This window comes from Macaca mulatta, chromosome 15 (assembly GCF_049350105.2).
Source record: "Macaca mulatta isolate MMU2019108-1 chromosome 15, T2T-MMU8v2.0, whole genome shotgun sequence".
Classification (NCBI taxonomy): domain Eukaryota; kingdom Metazoa; phylum Chordata; class Mammalia; order Primates; family Cercopithecidae; genus Macaca; species Macaca mulatta.
The window spans coordinates 20,741,470-20,758,859 of record NC_133420.1 but is presented as its reverse complement, the minus strand read 5'-3'; the positions used below and the strand labels follow the sequence as shown (position 1 = coordinate 20,758,859).

The 17,390-nt window shown below is 42.5% G+C and overlaps 1 protein-coding gene across 50 annotated transcripts in view; it reads left to right on the top strand.

Moving 5' to 3' along the window:
• RALGPS1 (Ral GEF with PH domain and SH3 binding motif 1) overlaps positions 1 to 17,390 on the top strand; it is a 309,094-nt gene that overhangs the window by 46,191 nt on the left and 245,513 nt on the right. For 39 of the 50 annotated variants that reach the window (XR_013405554.1, XR_013405551.1, XR_013405552.1 and 36 more), the window contains exons 3-4: positions 3,821 to 3,928; positions 15,827 to 15,877. Coding sequence is in view for 45 of the 50 variants with exons in the window: in XM_077967951.1 (XP_077824077.1) it covers positions 3,821 to 3,928; positions 15,827 to 15,877 (159 nt within the window). In the remaining 5 variants the exon portion in view is untranslated. The remainder of the gene's footprint in view (positions 1 to 3,820; positions 3,929 to 15,826; positions 15,878 to 17,390) is intronic. The other 11 variants (XM_077967959.1, XM_077967942.1, XM_077967960.1 and 8 more) reach the window with 1 other exon arrangement.

The following is a 17,390-nucleotide window of genomic DNA, read 5'->3' as shown; positions in this document are numbered from 1 at the left end:
ATCAGACCTTTCCCAGGAAAAGCCGCTGCTGATTATAAATAAGTCACACACATTCCGGAATGAAGTCAGACAGAAGTCATTCCAACTGGCCCTGGGTTCTTATTTACCTTGCTCAGTAGGAAATGGCTGTAAGGACTGGTGGTCTGCAGTGGCCTGGGCTAGGGCCCCTGCCGTGGGGTTTGGGAGTTTGCTTTCCACGCTCAGTCATGGCACAGAAGCATGCAGGAAGAGTGGGTGCCATTTGAGGCCCAGGATGCCACCACCCTATTGTGTGTGAAACGCCTCCTCCTCTGACAGATTGGCAGGCCATACCAGGGTTTAAACCCACAAGGCCCTCCTCGTTATGCTGGGCTTTTGAAGTGATCCTGGGTAACCAGCCAAAAAGTCACAGGAATCAGTTCATTTCTTTTTTTTTTTTTTTTTTTTTTTTTTTTGAGATGGAGTCTGGCTCTGTCGTCCAGGCTGGAGTGCAGTGGCCGGATCTCAGCTCACTGCAAGCTCCGCCTCCCGGGTTTACGCCATTCTCCTGCCTCAGCCTCCCGAGTAGCTGGGACTACAGGCGCCCGCCACCTCGCCTGGCTAGTTTTTGTATTTTTTAGTAGAGACGGGGTTTCACCGTGTTAGCCAGGATGGTCTCGATCTCCTGACCTCGTGATCCGCCCGTCTCGGCCTCCCAAAGTGCTGGGATTACACGCTTGAGCCACCGCGCCCAGCCAGGAATCAGTTCATTTCTTATGAACCTTTCAAAAAAATTCGGTGTTTTGATCTCTGGTCCTGAAATCGGAATAGGTTTAAGTAAAGCTGCTACTGCAGCACCAATTGTCATTACCCTCATCGTCATCACCAATGATGTACTTGGGGCAGCTTTTGATTGAACATGTCCCCTTGTATGATTGTGTGTGTTTGGGGCAGATACAATGGTGTGTCACTGGAAAGTTATAATACCTGAAATCCTGGGAATGGATTCCTTTTTGTAACTAGAGGAATCAGACTTCTATTTCCATCTAGAGTGACGCTTCTTTCTTCTCTGGTCTGTGTGTGTATGTGTGTGTGTGTGTGTGTGTATATATATATAAGTGTGTATATATGTGTATACACATTATACACATTCACACATATTTGCTGTGTATATGTATATATATGTGTATCCAGCACAAGGTAAGTACTCAGTAAATATTTATTGAATAATTGAATGAGCAAATGGATGAATACATGTATAACTGAAGTGCTCAATAAATTTTAATGACTGAGTGATACATTTACACACATATAGCCCCATAATTTGTTGCTTACTATATACCAGGCACTTTTTTGCATGTTCCATGGGCATTGTCTAATTTAATATTCACAATAACCCCATCAGGTATATATTATTATTTTATCCCCAGTTTATAGATGAGGAAGCTAAGGCACAGACAGGTGAACAAGCTGGCTTGGAATCACACAGCTGCCAGGTGGGTGGGGATTCAAACCCTGACTCTCGAGCTGGTGCTCCTAACCATGACATTATACCATCCAAAAGAAAATCCATCCTGTCACCCTGATATATTCTGCTTTCTGGAAGGTGGGTGTAGAAGTACAGAACAGTTTGTACAGAATTGTCTGCTCAGGATCTCCGTATAAGACTGGGAAATGTAGTAGACTGCCAATTCCAGCAGCATCAGCAGAAGTCTTTGTAACTTTTCCAAAGTTCATTCTGCATAGGTTCTCCTCAGGGGAGACTGTCCTGTCACTGTGGAACTTTAAAAATAGTCATGCCTGGGCCAGGTGTGGTGGCTCACGCTTGTAATCCCAGCACTTTGGGAGGCCGAGGTGGGTGGATCACCTGAGGTCAGTAGTGTGAGTCCAGCCTGCCAACATGGCGAAACCCGTCCCTACTAAAATTACAAAAATTAGCCAGGTGTGGTGGCGGGTGCCTGTAATCCCAGCTACTTGGGAGACTGAGGCAGGAGAATCACTGGAACCCGGCATGTGGAGGTTGCAGTGAGCCGAGATCACACCACAGCACTCTTGCCTGGGCGACAGAGCAAGACTCCCACTCAAAAAAAAAAAAAAAATAGCCATGCCTGAGCTCACCCGAGTCCCCTTGAGTCAGCTCTCCTGGGAGTGGAGGCAGATTCTGCCAGTTACTTTTTAAGCTTTATTTTATATAACCCGTACTATAGCCCTGGGAAGTAGGTTTAATATCACCATTTTACAGATGATAACTGACTCTGTAAAACGAAGTTATTTGTCTGAGTTCAGATAGCAACTGGTGTGGAGCTGGCATTTTAATCAGGCCTATCTGACCTCAGAGCTCTTAACCACTATGGTATCCTGCTTCTTAAGATCATTTTAAGAGTTTTTGGTATAGTAGACTCATTTTAAAATCTTTTGATGACACAGGCCTATCGAAATCTACAGGTTTAAGTTCCTGCTCCTCTTTTAAACCTTACATTTCCAGTTGTTGACTACTGGTTTCCCTCACTGGCCTAAAAACACTCTAGTTTTCAGGAAGATTACAGAGTTTTTCCAGATATAGCCATTTTGGAAAGAGTGAAATAAAGAAGAATTAATAAAAGCATATTCTCTAAATCCCAGTCCAAGATGTTGAGGTTAATGGAAACCACAAAATCCTCCTTTGTGAGCTGAGACTAATAAAATCGTTTATGAACAGGGCACAATTTTTGGGCAGTAAGCTTGATTAAGCTTGATGAAGTTAAATTAAAGAGAAAGTATATTCAACTTTCTGGGATCCCCAGTGTTGAGATTCATGAAATCAGCCACATTTGAGGAGTTTTAACTTGCCTTTTTATGGGAGACTCCCTTCATATACATGCAGGAGGCAGAGTGTCCTTAGCACAAAGGACTCTACTAAATATAACTTTCACACCGGCCTCTAAAGCCAGTTGGTTACCTCTCAGCTCATTAGCAAGCAGGCTTTGAATTCCAAGTGGCCTGCATGATAAATAAGCCTTGAGAGCTACTTTCACATTTTGTGTAACAATTTCCTGCAGTGACTTCAACTAGGAAAAAGAGAGGTAAAACCAGGTAATGTTCGAAAGACATCATGGAAGGGCCGGGCGCGGTGGCTCACGCCTGTAATCCCAGCACTTTGGAAGGCCGAGGCGGGCGGATCACAAGGTCAGGAGATCGAGACCATGGTGAAACCCCGTCTCTACTAAAAATAGAAAAAATTAGCCGGGCGCAGTGGCGGGCGCCTGTAGTCCCAGCTACTCGGGAGGCTGAGGCCGGAGAATGGCGTGAACCCGGGAGGCGGAGCTTGCAGTGAGCCGAGATTGCGCCACTGCACTCCAGCCTGGGCGACAGAGCGAGACTCCGTCTCAAAAAAAAAAAAAAAAAAAAAAAAAAGACATCATGAAGCAGATTGTCTCCTCAGGCCTCCTAAGACATGCAGTCCTGTTCTCCCTCAAGGAAGATTGGGCTGAAATTTTTTACCCCACCAGTAAAACACTGGCCAGAGAAAGTTAGGGTGTGGCAACTGAAGGTATGTGTTTTGGGGTCAGATAGATACAAAAGTAAGTTTACTTTCTGGCTTTCCCTTTCATAGCTGAGATACCTTGGAGAAGTAACATTGCCTCTACTTCCTTATCTATAAAATGGGAACAATAATAATGTGTATTCATAGGGCACACATGAGAAGAAAATACACATGCAGTGCTTAACACGGTGCCTGGACTGGGGTAAAGCTCTAATCAATAGAAGCTGTTTTTATTGTACTATTCTATTGCTCTCCCATCCTCAATTCCAAGGAGGTTTGGGAGGCAGTGATTCCAAGTCAGATCATTCAGTTAACACCATCTCTCCCTGCTCTCTACAGGGCAGCAGCAGCTCGGACTCTCTGGAGGGCCAGAGCTGCGACTATGCCAGCAAGAGCTATGATGCCGTTGTCTTCGATGTCTTGAAAGTGACCCCAGAGGAGTTTGCTGTAAGTGAAACAGAGCTGGTGTGGGTGGCTGGGCACCACAACAGGGCACTAGAGGGAGCCACCACTTAGGCTTTTGGCTCAGATTGGAAACGTTCTATATGCCCAACAAGAGGGTTGTGTTGAGTAAAGTATGTACCACCCTTTCTGAAATACAATGCAGCATTAAAAAGGGTGCTGTCCTGAAATTAACTGCCCTGGAACGCTGTATGCTATATATATATAAATGAAAGGAGCAGACTAAAGCACAGTTTGTGGAGAACATGCAATTTTAAAAATGCATGTACAGGCTGGGCGATTTGGCTCACGCCTATAATCCCAGCACTATGGGAGGCTGAGGTAGGAGGATGGCTTGAGCCCAGAAGTTCGAGACCAGCCTGGGCAACAGAGGGAGACTGCCTCTCCAAAAATTGGAAATAAAAAAATAAGCCAGGTGTGGTGGCACACACTTGTAGTCCCAGCTACTCAGGAGACTGAGGTGAGAGGATTGCTTGAGCCTGGGAAGTTGAAGCTGCAGTGAGCTGTGATCATGCAACTACATTCCAGTCTAGGTGACAGAGTAAGACCCTGTCTCACAAAAAAAAAAAAGAAAAAAAAAAGCATGTATAACACACATATGACATGTATTTGCATGAGGTCTAGATTTTTTGTTTACATATTCATAAATATCTGGATCTATATAGCCAAACATATTATTTACTGTAGTATTTGGTCATAGATTCCAGGTAATTAGAATTAAATTTTTCTATTTGTTTATGTATACTTTCTACATTTTTATAATAACCATTTTCTATAATGATAAACAATATTATTTGGGCAATTAAAAAAATATAAATTAAAAAAAGATGTATCTTCAAACAGTGTGTTGATCCTGGTCTAACTAAGGGACAGTCCCTTGTGGTGGAGCAGTGTTGGCTCCTTGTTTTGCCATGACTTGTTTTCCTCCTTTTGTACCTTGATGGTAGAGAGAGAATATTGACTCTGGGGTGACCTCAAATCTGATTGTGAGTGTTGTCCAAGCGTTGAACTTCTCTCCAGAACCCTGGAAGTGTTTCCAACCCATACCCACGTCCTCTCTACCCTCTTTGGTAAAAGAAGTTTCTTGTCCTCCTGGGTGCCAAGGGAAGTAGCTGGGCCCCATGTCATTGCTCTGCCATCATTGGCTTCTTCTATGTTTACTTTGTGCCAGGCCACACTGAGCCTGGCACATGCATCATCTCCTTCAGTGTGTCTAAGGGATCATTTTAAAACCTTCAGACTCTCTAGTGGCTCCCTCCTACTAGAATGAGACCCGGAGTTCCTCCTGAGGCCTCCAGTACTCTCTGTGGTCCGGCCAAGCCTCCTCTTCTGCCCCCAACTCCAAGCTCTCCCACTATCTTTCTTCCCCAGGCTCACCTGCATCCTCTGTCCTTTTTTCAGTCTTCATGGCTTTTCCTTAGTTGTCTGCTCACTCTGTGTTCCAATGTCTGTCCTCAGGACTTCCACTGAGCTAAAGTAGCATCTTTCCATCATTATCTTTCTCCTTAACTCTGCTCTGTTTTTCTTCATAATTCTTATTACTACCCAGCATTACATTATAGAATAATAATTTATTTTTTTTTTCAAGACAGCATCTCATTTCATCACTCAGGCTGGAGTGCAGTGGTACAGTCACAGCTCACTACAGCCTCAATCTCCCTGGCTCGAGTGATCCTCCTGCCTCAGCCTCCCAAAGTGCTGGGGCTACAGGTGCACACCAACATGCCCTGCTAATTTTTTTGATTTTTAGTAGACATGAGATCTCACTGTGTTGCTGTGGCTGGTCTTCAGTTCTTGGACTCCACGTCAGCCTCCCAAAGTGCTGGGATTGCAGGCGTGAGCCACCACTGCCGGCCTATATGATAATAAGTTTTTATTTCATATCTCTTCCACTGGAATATAAACTTTCTAAGGACGGGAACTTATCTGACTTGTTCACTGCATTTTTTCCCAGTGCCCAAAAAATTACTGGCTCATAGTAGGTGCTCAGTAAATATGTATTGCCTGAAAGAGTTCAATTCTTTTTTTTTTTTTTTTTTTTTTGAGATGGAGTCTTGCTCTGTCACCAGGCTGGAGTGCAATGGCGGGATCTTGGCTCACTGAAACCTCCGCCTCCTAGGTTCAAGTGATTATCCTGCCTCAGCCTCCTGAGTAGCTGGGATTACAGGCACATACCACCATGCCCAGCTAATTTTTGCATTTTTAGTAGAGATAGGGTTTCACCATGTTGGTCAGGATGGTCTCAATCTCCTGGTCTCATGATCTGTTCGCCTTGGCCTCCCACAGTGCTGGGATTACAGGCATGAGCCACCGCACCTGGCGAAGAGTTCAATTCTTACAACAACTCAATGAGGCATATCATTAGCTCCCAATTTTCTGATAAAGTAAGGATCCGACAGATTAATTTTCTTACATGGATTATATAGCAAGGTATTGGCAGAGCCAGGTCTGAAACTCTCATCTCCTAATTACCCATATAATGCTAGGAAGTAATATTAAGAACATCTCTTATTTTTGAACACTGATTATGTCTAGGTCTTGTGCTAAATGTTTTACATGCTTTATCTAATTCATAACAGCCTTACAAATTAGATATAATTATTATTCCCAATTTACTGGTAAGTCAGTCAACACTTGGAGAAGAAAGTTGTCTCTTCACACAGGTAGTACATGGCATAGCTGGGATTAAACCAGGGCTGTCTGGCACTGTAGACCAGTGATTTCCAATAGAAATACAATGTAAGCTCCGTATGCAATTTAAAATTTTCTAGTAATCGGCCGGGTATGGTGGCTCATGCCTGTAATCCCAGCACCTTGGCAGACTGAGGCGGGTGGATCACCTGAGGTCAGGAGTTCGAGACCAGTTTGATCAACATGGAGAAACCCCGTCTCTACTAAAAATACAAAATTAACTGGATGTGATGGTGCATGCCTGTAATCCCAGCTACTTGGGAGGCTGAGGCAGGAGAATTGCTTGAACCCGGGAAGCGGAGGTTGCGGTGAGCTGAGATTGCGCCATTGCACTCCAGCCTGGGCAACAAGAGCAAAACTCCGTCTCAAAAAAGAAAAAAAAATTTTCTAGTAACTACATTAAAAAATAAAAGAAGTGAAATTACTTCTGATAATATGTTTTATTTAACCATATATATCCAAAAATATTACCATTTCAAAATACAAGCAACATAAAATTATTAAGATACTTCATATTCTTTTTTTTTTCAAACTAAGTCTTCAAAATCCAACATGTGTATATGTGAGAAACAAGGTCTCACTCTGTTGCCCAGGCTAGAGTGCAGTGGCTATTCACAGGTGCAGTTACACCACAGTGCAGTGCCTTGAACTGCTGGGCTCAAGTCGTCTTCCTGCCTCAGCCTCCCAAATAGCTCAGACTATAGGCTTGTGCCACTGTACCTGGCTCCAATGTATAGTTTTTACTTTATAGTGCTAGCAACATTTCAAATGCTCAGTAGCCACATGTGGGTAGTGGCTACCATATTGGACAGTGTAACACTAGAGTCTGTACTGTTAGCCACAAAGCTGTATTGTCTCTCCTTTACAGGACTTCATGGATCTCGCAGTCTGATGGCCTAGCTTCTATGTTCTATTTATGTATGTTTACTTGTACTTTTAAGAGTCATGTTTTTTAGCTTCATGAAAGAAGCAATAATGAGGCTTAAAAATCCCTTTATAGCTGTTTACTCTGTGGAATGGCAGAGAGTTAGACTGCATCATAGGAAAACATTGCCTAACAGGACTCCTTGGTGAGACTCAGAGCCTGGTTTTCTAGCCTCAGTCGTAGGGTATTGCTTGGCTTGCTTCAGGCTGCCTTTCTGAGGCTGGGAAGACTGTAGGGAAGGATGGTGAATATTTTTTGAGAATGCAGTGCTAAAACTTTGGCTGTCTCTGCTGGAGCTAGTGTGTCTTTAGCTTACATGTGAAACCAGGTCTCTGGAGTCTTTGGCCTCTGGGAAAGCACTGGAGTGCCTAGGTGTTAGAATTGAACCAGACCAACTGGCATTTTAGTTTCCTGTCTAGTGAAAGAAAAAACCCAGACATGAAAATCCACTGAAAGAATTATTTGATTCTGGGAAGATGGTGGTGGCAGTAGCGTATTTTTAAATTCTCTCTTAATCCGCATTCCCCCACTGCCCCACTATGAACGTTTGGAACAACTAGATAGCAAACCCTGAAACCCGGGAACAAAATTGTAGTAAACCTAGGTGACAAGTTATCCTCATCACCCCCAAAATACAAGTGGTATATATATATACACAATGTATACCACCAACATCCACAAGACCTTCAGGGTATCAGCGTCTGTAGAGGAGAAAGCAGAATAAGCACTGGGGTATTTGATAGACTTGAGAATAGGAGAACCCCAAAGTTGCCAATAGATATTTGCTAGAAAGTTCAGTGCATCAGGGTGGGAATAGCAGTTGAAATTGGCAGGGATTTTGACTATTCAAATAATGGGTGAGTAGAAATGATCTGTGGAATAGCCATTATGACCTCTTGAAACTGGGCAACTAGGGGGTCCCTTCTAGAATGATGCTGCATACCTAAGAAATTCAGTATGGAGTGGAGTCAAAATGATCAGAAAGGATAGAGATAGTTGTGGCAAAAGATGATCTAAGAGTCTGTGTGTGTGTGTGTGTGTGTGTGTGTGTGTGTGTGTCAGAGAGAGAGAGAAAATCTCAAGAAATAGTGGCCGTGGTGTTGAGCACTACATGAAAGCAAACTAAAACACAGCTGTGTGAAGTTAGAAAAGGTACTCTGAACCATATTGCCCTCTAAAAGCTCAGGAAAACTAATTTTGCATAAAAATAAGCAACAGGAAATTATTGCTGTCAAATCTCATTCAAAGTTATTATACAAAAAAAGAGACAAGAATCCCTATAGACAATGAGAGCATGCCAAAAAACAGACAAAACCTGTAACTGTTTATTTTAAAATGAGCTAAGAGATGTTAAGATCATGCATGAAGAACATAAACCAGAAATATGAAAATCTCAGAAATGAGATGACAGAACTTAGGAAAGACTTAAAAATAAAAGAATTCTGTTGGAAATGAAGATTGAACTAGAAGGAACACAGGAACACATAAACATAACAGAAAATGCCTAAGGGAAGAAACTTTTTCACATGAAAATAAATGAAGAAAGAATAAGACTTTGGGGAAAAGTGACAAATATTCATGATAGGCAAAGAACATCCAACATACAGATAATAGGAATTCCTGAAAGCAGGGAACAAAAAGGCAAGGGAACTTCACAAATAATTAAAACTAAAATTTAGGAAAATGTTCATGAAATTAAAAAAAAAATAATAAAGATTTGAAACTGCATGTTGAAAGAGCACACTGTGAAGCCGAGAATGTCAACCCCAAATGGTCAGTACTTTACATTTGTAAAGACGTATTCTTTACAAAGTACTGGATTTTAAAGGAAAAAAAATTATTTGGGCATGTAGGCAAAAACGGCAAATGACGTATACAGGAAATGATTAGATTACCATCAGTCTTTTTTGACAGAAACATGTTTTTGCCAAAAGGAAATAGAACTACATAATTAAATAAGGAAAGAAAAAAAAGTGAGCCAAAGAATTTATAATATATCCAGCAAAACTGACTTTAAAGTATAAAGGACACAAACAAACTGTTGTGAACGTGCAAGGCCCCAGAATCTTATTCCCCTGAGCCCTTCCTGAGGAGTCTATGAGAGAATGAGTCTTAGACATAGTTATAGAACCATTGCTATAAAGACAGGTAGAGAGCAGTAAACATGCAATTACTTGTGGAATTAAGACTGAATGAGGGTTAAAGGTAGAGGGTATAGTTTGTAATGAATGTGTGCCCAGATGGTAGATATAGTATGACTGTAGGATAAAGTAAATGAAAACTTATGGGATGCTGGAATCTTAGTATATACTCTGTGTCCTTGAGACCAAGATTTTCAAAACAGAAGAAAGGAGATACAGATATAATACAGAAGAGGTTAAGTAAGTTTTAAAAAATGTCCTGACTTTGAATTGGAAATATTAGTATGAATTCTGCACTGTGGTCTTGAAATAGCATTTCGTACTAAAAGAACCCATGGCTTCTGGAGAACTGGTTGATTCCAAGTCTAGGAAAGGACATGTTCAAGATGAGCCTGGTACATCTTCCCAGTACCCAGTGAGGAAGCTGTAAAGGAATAGGAGGGTCCGTGGCAAAAGGACTCAAGAGCTAGCTAGAAGTAGCTCCCATTGCCCCATCATGGCACAATTTGAGCTTCAAAAGGATAATAATTGCAAATGATTGAAACTCATCAAGCAATGGGTCACCTTTGGATGATAATAGGAGGGCAGTTTATCATCTTAAAAACTGATAAATATAAGGAAAGAATCAAGCATTTGTTCTGCCTTTTACTTTTGAACTAACTACACTGGATAACCAAACAGTAGATGAGGGAAAGTGTCTATTAAATTGGTTCAGTTAATAAAAGGAAAAGAAATGAAAGAATTGGAATATCATAATTTTGTAACCCCAGTGAATGAAAATATCTAAGCAGTGAGCATCAATAGCCACTAACATTACGAAAGGAGAGCCATCGTGTGCCTCCTGATGAAGCAGTATGCTGCCACCTGCGGTCTTGCCAAAGGGATGAACCTGTGTCTGATGAAGTCCCTGAGTCCAGCTGCTGATTTGCAGACACACCAAGAAAGGAAGAACACGTTGACCTGCTCCATAAGTGTGGAGAACTGTGTAGGTCAAATGGCTTGGATTCTTCAGCAGATATATTACAAGGAATATAAAGGGATGGAGAGAATATTTGTAGATTAAAAGAGATTTTAAAAGTACATATCAGCTGGTGTGGTGGCTCACGCCTGTGATCCCAACACTTTGGGAGGCCGAGGTGGGTGGATCACAAGGTCAGGAGTTTGACACCAGCCTGGCCAATACGGTGAAACCCCGTCTCTACTAAAAATACAAAAATTAGCCAGGCATGGTGGCGCACACCTGTAGTCCCAGCTACTCAGGAGGCTGAGGTAGGAGAATCACTTGAACCCAGGAGGTGGAGGTTGCAGTGAGCCGAGATTGCGCCACTGCACTCCAACCTGGGTGACAGAGCAAGACTATCTCAAAAAAAAAAAAAAAAAAGTACATATCAGGTTGGGCATGGTGGCTTACATCTGTAATCCCAGTGCTTTGGGAGGAGGTGGTGGGAGGATTGTTGTTTGAGGCCAGGAGTTAGAGATCAGCCTGGGCCACAGAGCTAGACTCCATCTCTACAAAAAAAATTTTAAAAAGTTAGCTGGGCATGGTGGCTTATACCTGTAGTTTTAGCTTCTCAGGAGGCTGAGGCAGGAGTGATCACTGGGACCCGGAAGTTTGAGGTTAGCTCGCTAGCTGTGATCACACCACTGCACCCAAGCCTGGACAGCAAGTAAGACCCTGTCTCTAAAATAGACAGATAGGTAGGCAGGTAGATAGCACTTCTCCAGATTTTTAAAAAGTGGACAGGACTACCCCGTGATGTGTAGGTATATATACTTGAGTGATTAAATTATTTGAAAAACTTGAAGAAAGTCAGAATAATGGTTACTTTTGGTGGGAGAGAGACTTGTGATTGGGACAAGGCACATTGAAGAACTTCTGGGGTGGTTCTTTTTTCGTTTTGATTGTGGTAAAATATACATGATATAAAATTTACTATCTTAACTATTTTTCATTATACAATTCAGCAGTGTTAAGTACATTCACAGTGTTACGCAACCAATCTCCAAAACTGTTCTCATCTTGCAAAATGGAAACTCTGTATCCATTAAACAACTCCCTATTCCCCCTCCTCCCAACCCCCAGCAACCACTATTCTACTTTCTGTCTCTGTGATTTTGACTCTTCTAGTTACCTCATGTAAGTGGAGTCATACAGTGTTTGTCTTTGTGACTTTTTTTGTAGATTTGACTTTTTTTTAAGTTTTTAAAAAAAATTTTTTGAGACAGAATCTCACTCCCAGGCTGGAGTGCAGTGGTGCGATTTTGGCTCACTGCAACCTCCTCTTCCTGGGTTCAAGCAATTCTCCTGCCTCAGCCTCCTGAGCAGCTGGGATTATAGGCATGCACCACCATGCCCAGCTAGTTTTTGTATGTTATATTAGAGACCAGGTTTCACCACGTTGGCCAGGCTGGTCTCGAACTCCTGACCTCAAGTGATCCGCCAGCCTCGGCCTCCCAAAGTGCTGAAATTACAGGTGTGAATCACTGTGCCCAGCCTAGTTTGGCATTTTTTAAAAATAAAAAGTTTAAAAAGCTTTAAATAAGTTACTGCTAGATTAATTTTCAAAAGGAACAGAACAGTTCCTAGACCCATCCCCGACTCTTTTCTAAAATTGCCAGACACGGGCTTTCTGTGGTTCTGTGAGTCAAAGCAGGAATGGATGTTTGGAGCTGATTACTCTTTGTTCTGTGAGCCCTCCTGGCCGTGCCTTGGTGGAGTGGGGTAAAGGCAACAGGTTTTTTTTTGGTTGTTTATTTGGGGTCTGGAAGACCCTTACACTAAGGCTGAGGCTGGGAAGAGAGGATTTAGTCAGCCACTGTTAGGAGAAATACTACGTTTAACATGTGCAAAAAACTTTTTTTTTTCCCTTTTTGGCTAACCAAGTAGCTTTCATTTATCCACATAATAGCACTGTTCTGTTAGAGTCACGTTGTGAAGTGCTCCAGTAGATCGCTCCACTCTGCGGTGTTCATCTCTACAGAAACGATGTGTGGAGATCGGGCATTTCCCTTAAAAGCCTGGGTTTTTAGAGGGCCCTGGACTAGGAGGAAGTAGGAGATGGGAGAAGGGACTAGGCTTAAGGAAGCCATTGCCAGGTGACTGGCTTGACTGAACATCCTGTGTTAATGCTTTATTTCTCGAAATAGGGATAGGCCATTAAGAGACTTATGAGTGTTCTCGCTCAGCCCCACTACTGGCCGGATTTGCTGCTTGGAAGCAAGAGTGGGAGGCTCCTTGTCTCATGTTTCTGTTGAGTCTGTAACATGCCCCTAGAAAATGCCTTTTCTCTCCAGGAAACCAAAGTACCTCTCCTGAGGGAGGGACAGGGCCCTGAGGTGGTCCTGAGAGCTGGCTATGAAGTGTGACAGGACCTGACCTCACCTCTTACCACACCCCCTACCCATACTTCCCACCCCCTTTTTGGTAAAACTGAGTGGCCTTGAGGGTTCAATCTTCCGGGGAAGGATTACTCATCAGCAACCTCTTTAACATATGTTTGGCTTTGTAGTAAAATGGCATGAAATTGATAATCTGATGATCTTTATAAGTATCTTATATCAAAATATCCTTGCTCTAGACACTGTCTTCTTTAATCAGAACCGAAAGGATAGAAGTAGGAGAGATTCTTCTGAAACCTCATTATGTATTTTGGACTAGCTAGTCTAAGTCTGGTGACCTCTGTTGTTGTTTGTTTTGAATAAAACACCTGAACACATTTTCTGACTTATGGTCTGAGCAGAGAGCAGAATATTTGAAACTTGGACTATCTGAAAAATGTGAAATGTCAGGTCACTGCTTTAATAAATCATCTGGAAATTCAGTAGCAAACCCTAGCACTGGTGGCAGGATGGAAAGGAAGTTTTCTCATTTTCACATTAGCAGACTTTTGGTTCTTTTCCTAAATGACATTGCAAACATCCTGCCGGTTCTCCCGGATAGGGTGTTAACTTGAACTGCAGGGGAGATTTCCAAGGTCCTCTGAGCTTTCAGTTCAAATCTCCTGTCTTTACAAGGCCTTTCTGTTCCCTAGGATGGCAGACTTAATCCAAATATGAAAAGCACTTGGCTAACAATCTTGATAGCTCTGGCAGAAGAAATGCCAGTCTGTTTGCACTGCTCAGGACATAGCTTTGCGCCATGTAGCTCTAGGCCAAACATAGACCTATAGGCCTTCAGGGCTTCCTAGCCACTCAACACTCAGATTATGAGGGCCAGATACATTATGCTGATGTCAAGAGTCCCCTTGACATCAAGAGGTGTTGGGTGGAACCCGGAGGCAGAAGAGCTCAGATTCTGCTCCAGTGCTTCCTTATTCCTGGTCCTGTCTCCCACCTCGCAGCCAGGCTTCCATTAGTGGCAGCATTTCACCCCTGTTTCCATGGGGAACGCTAGCTCCTGGGAGAGGACAAAGAGGCTCTCCACTGAAGCCAGCTGCATGTTTTCCTCTCCACTCTGCCTAAGGATGGTCTGCTTTGGCCTGTATCCCGTGCTTCTCAGGAACCCAGTGACCTTGGACCACTTCGAGTGTATTTGCCATTTTTCTCCAATATATTCTTAATACAAGGGATTTTACTGGCTCAGTGGATTTTTAACATGTTCTTTAGAGCAACCTCAGTGCATGCATATTCAACCAAATTAATGGTCCCTTATTTGCTAGCTTATGTATTGGTCAGGAACCGTAAGTTCACATGCCAGTACATGCGCCCATCTGTGTGGCTTCCGTTTTCTCACACACACACACACACACACACACACATTCTCTCTGTCACACACATACTCACACTTTCATACGCACACATGTACACGCTCACACATACACATTTACACACTTACACTCACAGTCACACACACACCATATACTCACACACACACACACACTCAGATATACACACATAAACACACTCTCTTATGTATTTATTGAGCATCTGTCAGGTGCCAGGAATGCTACCTCTTGTCTTGAATTTTCACCAAGATCCCATAAAATAGGGATTATTGTCATTTTCTAGATGTGGTACCTGACTGAGAGAGATTGTGTGTCAAAGAGAACATTGCCATTTAGTGACAGTGTCCAGACATACACCCAAGCCCTGTAGACTCCAAAGGCCATTTGTTCCCTGTATCATGTCATCCTGGATGGCCTGTGTTCAATGGACAGAGTGTCTTCTCACATTACAGGCATCCAAAGGCCTTCAGCTCTCCTCTCCCTGGCATGTCACAGAGACATCTCTTAACTGACATTGGCATCCCATGTGACACGGAGGTCGGTGGATCATGTGAAGTCAGTTCAGTTCATGCCTTGGTCTGAAAAATGGTCAGCATGATGCTTCCTCTTACTGTCACCAGATGAGGTTCTTATGATGGGCACAGGCTTTTAACCTGATGTGTGTCTTCTCTATTGATGACATTGCTGCCTCTTAAAGCTGGCTGTGATGAAGTACTAGTTTTTTCCATTTCCAATAATTTGAGGACAGATACTTAAAATATATATAATGGAAATGTCATGGTCATGTAAAAAATTGCTATGCAAGTTCCAAATGCTTGCTCTCAGCTTCTGTACTTCTCTCATTGTGGGCTGGTGGAATAAACAGTTTGTGGTCCCGTGCTGGTCTGTGGGTGCATCTTGAATAGCACTCTACCATATAATTTAGGGGCAGTATCAGTGACTTCAGAAGAAAAATATAATTTCTATAAGCCACAACCTTAAAATGAATTTATAGTAATAGTGTTTCTGTTTAGCATTCTGATTTTGAATATTGTTTCTACAACTTTTAAAAATTACAAAAGTAGTTCATGCTTGAAATAAACATTCAAATAGTATGAAAATTTCCAAATCAAACTGTTCCCTTTTCTCCCACGCCCACCCTCCAAACAGCTTTTATCAATTCCTAAATTGAAAGTTCATCTCACATTCAAGAAAGAAGGGTGTGGATCAGGATTTATGAAGAGGGGGAAGGGATAGGAGAGGCATTTCAGAAATGTATCCAATTTTTTACTGTATTCTGTCTTGTTTTTTATCTCAAAGCGGAAAGTATAATTTTTATGAATATATATGACTCTGTATAAAGTAACATGACCGTTATCTTTGATGCACAGTATTTTCTAAAATTGATTCTCTTTTGTTGCAGAGCCAGATTACTTTAATGGATATACCTGTGTTTAAAGCTATCCAGCCGGAGGTCTGTACTTTGTCTTTATACTCTTCTATTAATGCTGTGGGTGGGCAGCGAGGATTTAGTCAGCCACTGTTAGAGTGACTCCGTTTCTCAGTTTCTCTCTTGAGGGCTCTATAAATGCATGTTATCTACTTAAACCTCATTCTATTCTTGATGGTGCTCGTGTTTTTGAGCCCAGTATTTGGATTTTCCAGAGAATGTCTCCTGTCTGGGCTACTCTGGCAGGGCTGGGAGCAGTTGGTACCCACAGGACTCCACACCTGAGAGTCAGGTCTTGACACCCTCATTCCTTTTCCTGGGCTCCTCCTGCTGAAAATGTTTACTTTCAAGAAGTGATGTCAGGGAACATTTTTCTAGAAAGTTCTCTTTTTGTTGATCCCAAATTCTGGTGGTTGCCTTGTTTTTGTTTTTGAAACCAGTTGCCGTAGCAAACATGTACATATTTACATTGAAAGCATATATTGGTCAGGTGTGGTGGCTCACACCTGTAATCCCAGCACTTTGGGAGGCCTAGGTAGGAGGATCGCTTGAGACCAGGGGTTTGAGACCAGCCTGAGCAAAATAGTGTCAAAAAAAAAAAAAAAAAAAAGCATATGTACATTTTTAGAAACAGCATATTCAATAAAGGGTAAACAGTTGATTTTGGTATTAAAAAAATTCCTGGAAATGTTTGGCAATTGATAACAAGGTTTTGGTTATTTTACCCAGGGTGTGTGTATGTGTGTGCGCGTGTGAGATCAGGTAAACAAAAATCCATTTCAAAGTGGTTGAATAGGGAGACTGAGGCAGGAGAATTGCTTGAACCCGGGAGGTGAAGGTTGCAGTGAGCCATAATCGTGCCATTGCACTCCAGACTGGGCAAAAGAGCGAGACTCTGTCTCAAAAAAAAAAAAAAAAGAGGTAGCTGAATAGGCTGAAGAGGAATTTATTACAAGGATAAAGGGGCACTTTACAGAATTCATGGAGTGAGTTCAGGCGCCCAGAGAGCCACCAGGACACAGGCAGTGCCTACTTCCTGCTCTGCTTTTACCTCTCCTTCTCTCTCCTGCTTTCTTGTCTGATTTGACCTGATTTGGCCTTTCGAAAGGGCCCACGTTTACATAATCTCCATTTAAGTCACCGCCCCAGACTGGGACCAGCAGATTTCAGTCCAGGCCAGCATAGCGTGTGTCCAGTGCTGGTCCAGTCACCTAAGGCCAAGAGTATGTGGTCAACATGGGCAAACACTGAGGGACCCAGCCTTGTGAGTGAGGTTCAGACCTCAGAGGAGAGGTGTGTGGTTGCGGAGATAGATCAAAAAGTGCTGCAACTAGGGTGTGAATTCCAGAATACCCTTAATGCTTTTCTTCTTACAGAACTGTGACTGTTTAGACTTTGACAAAGAGCATATCTTAACACAAAGGCACAGTGTTCAAGCCTTCTGAGAGCTGGCACGTAGCGTACTGAAAAGTAGGAGGAAACTAGTACCACTAGCTTTGTTCAGCATTTATGTGAAGACGTGGCAGTTATTTGTATT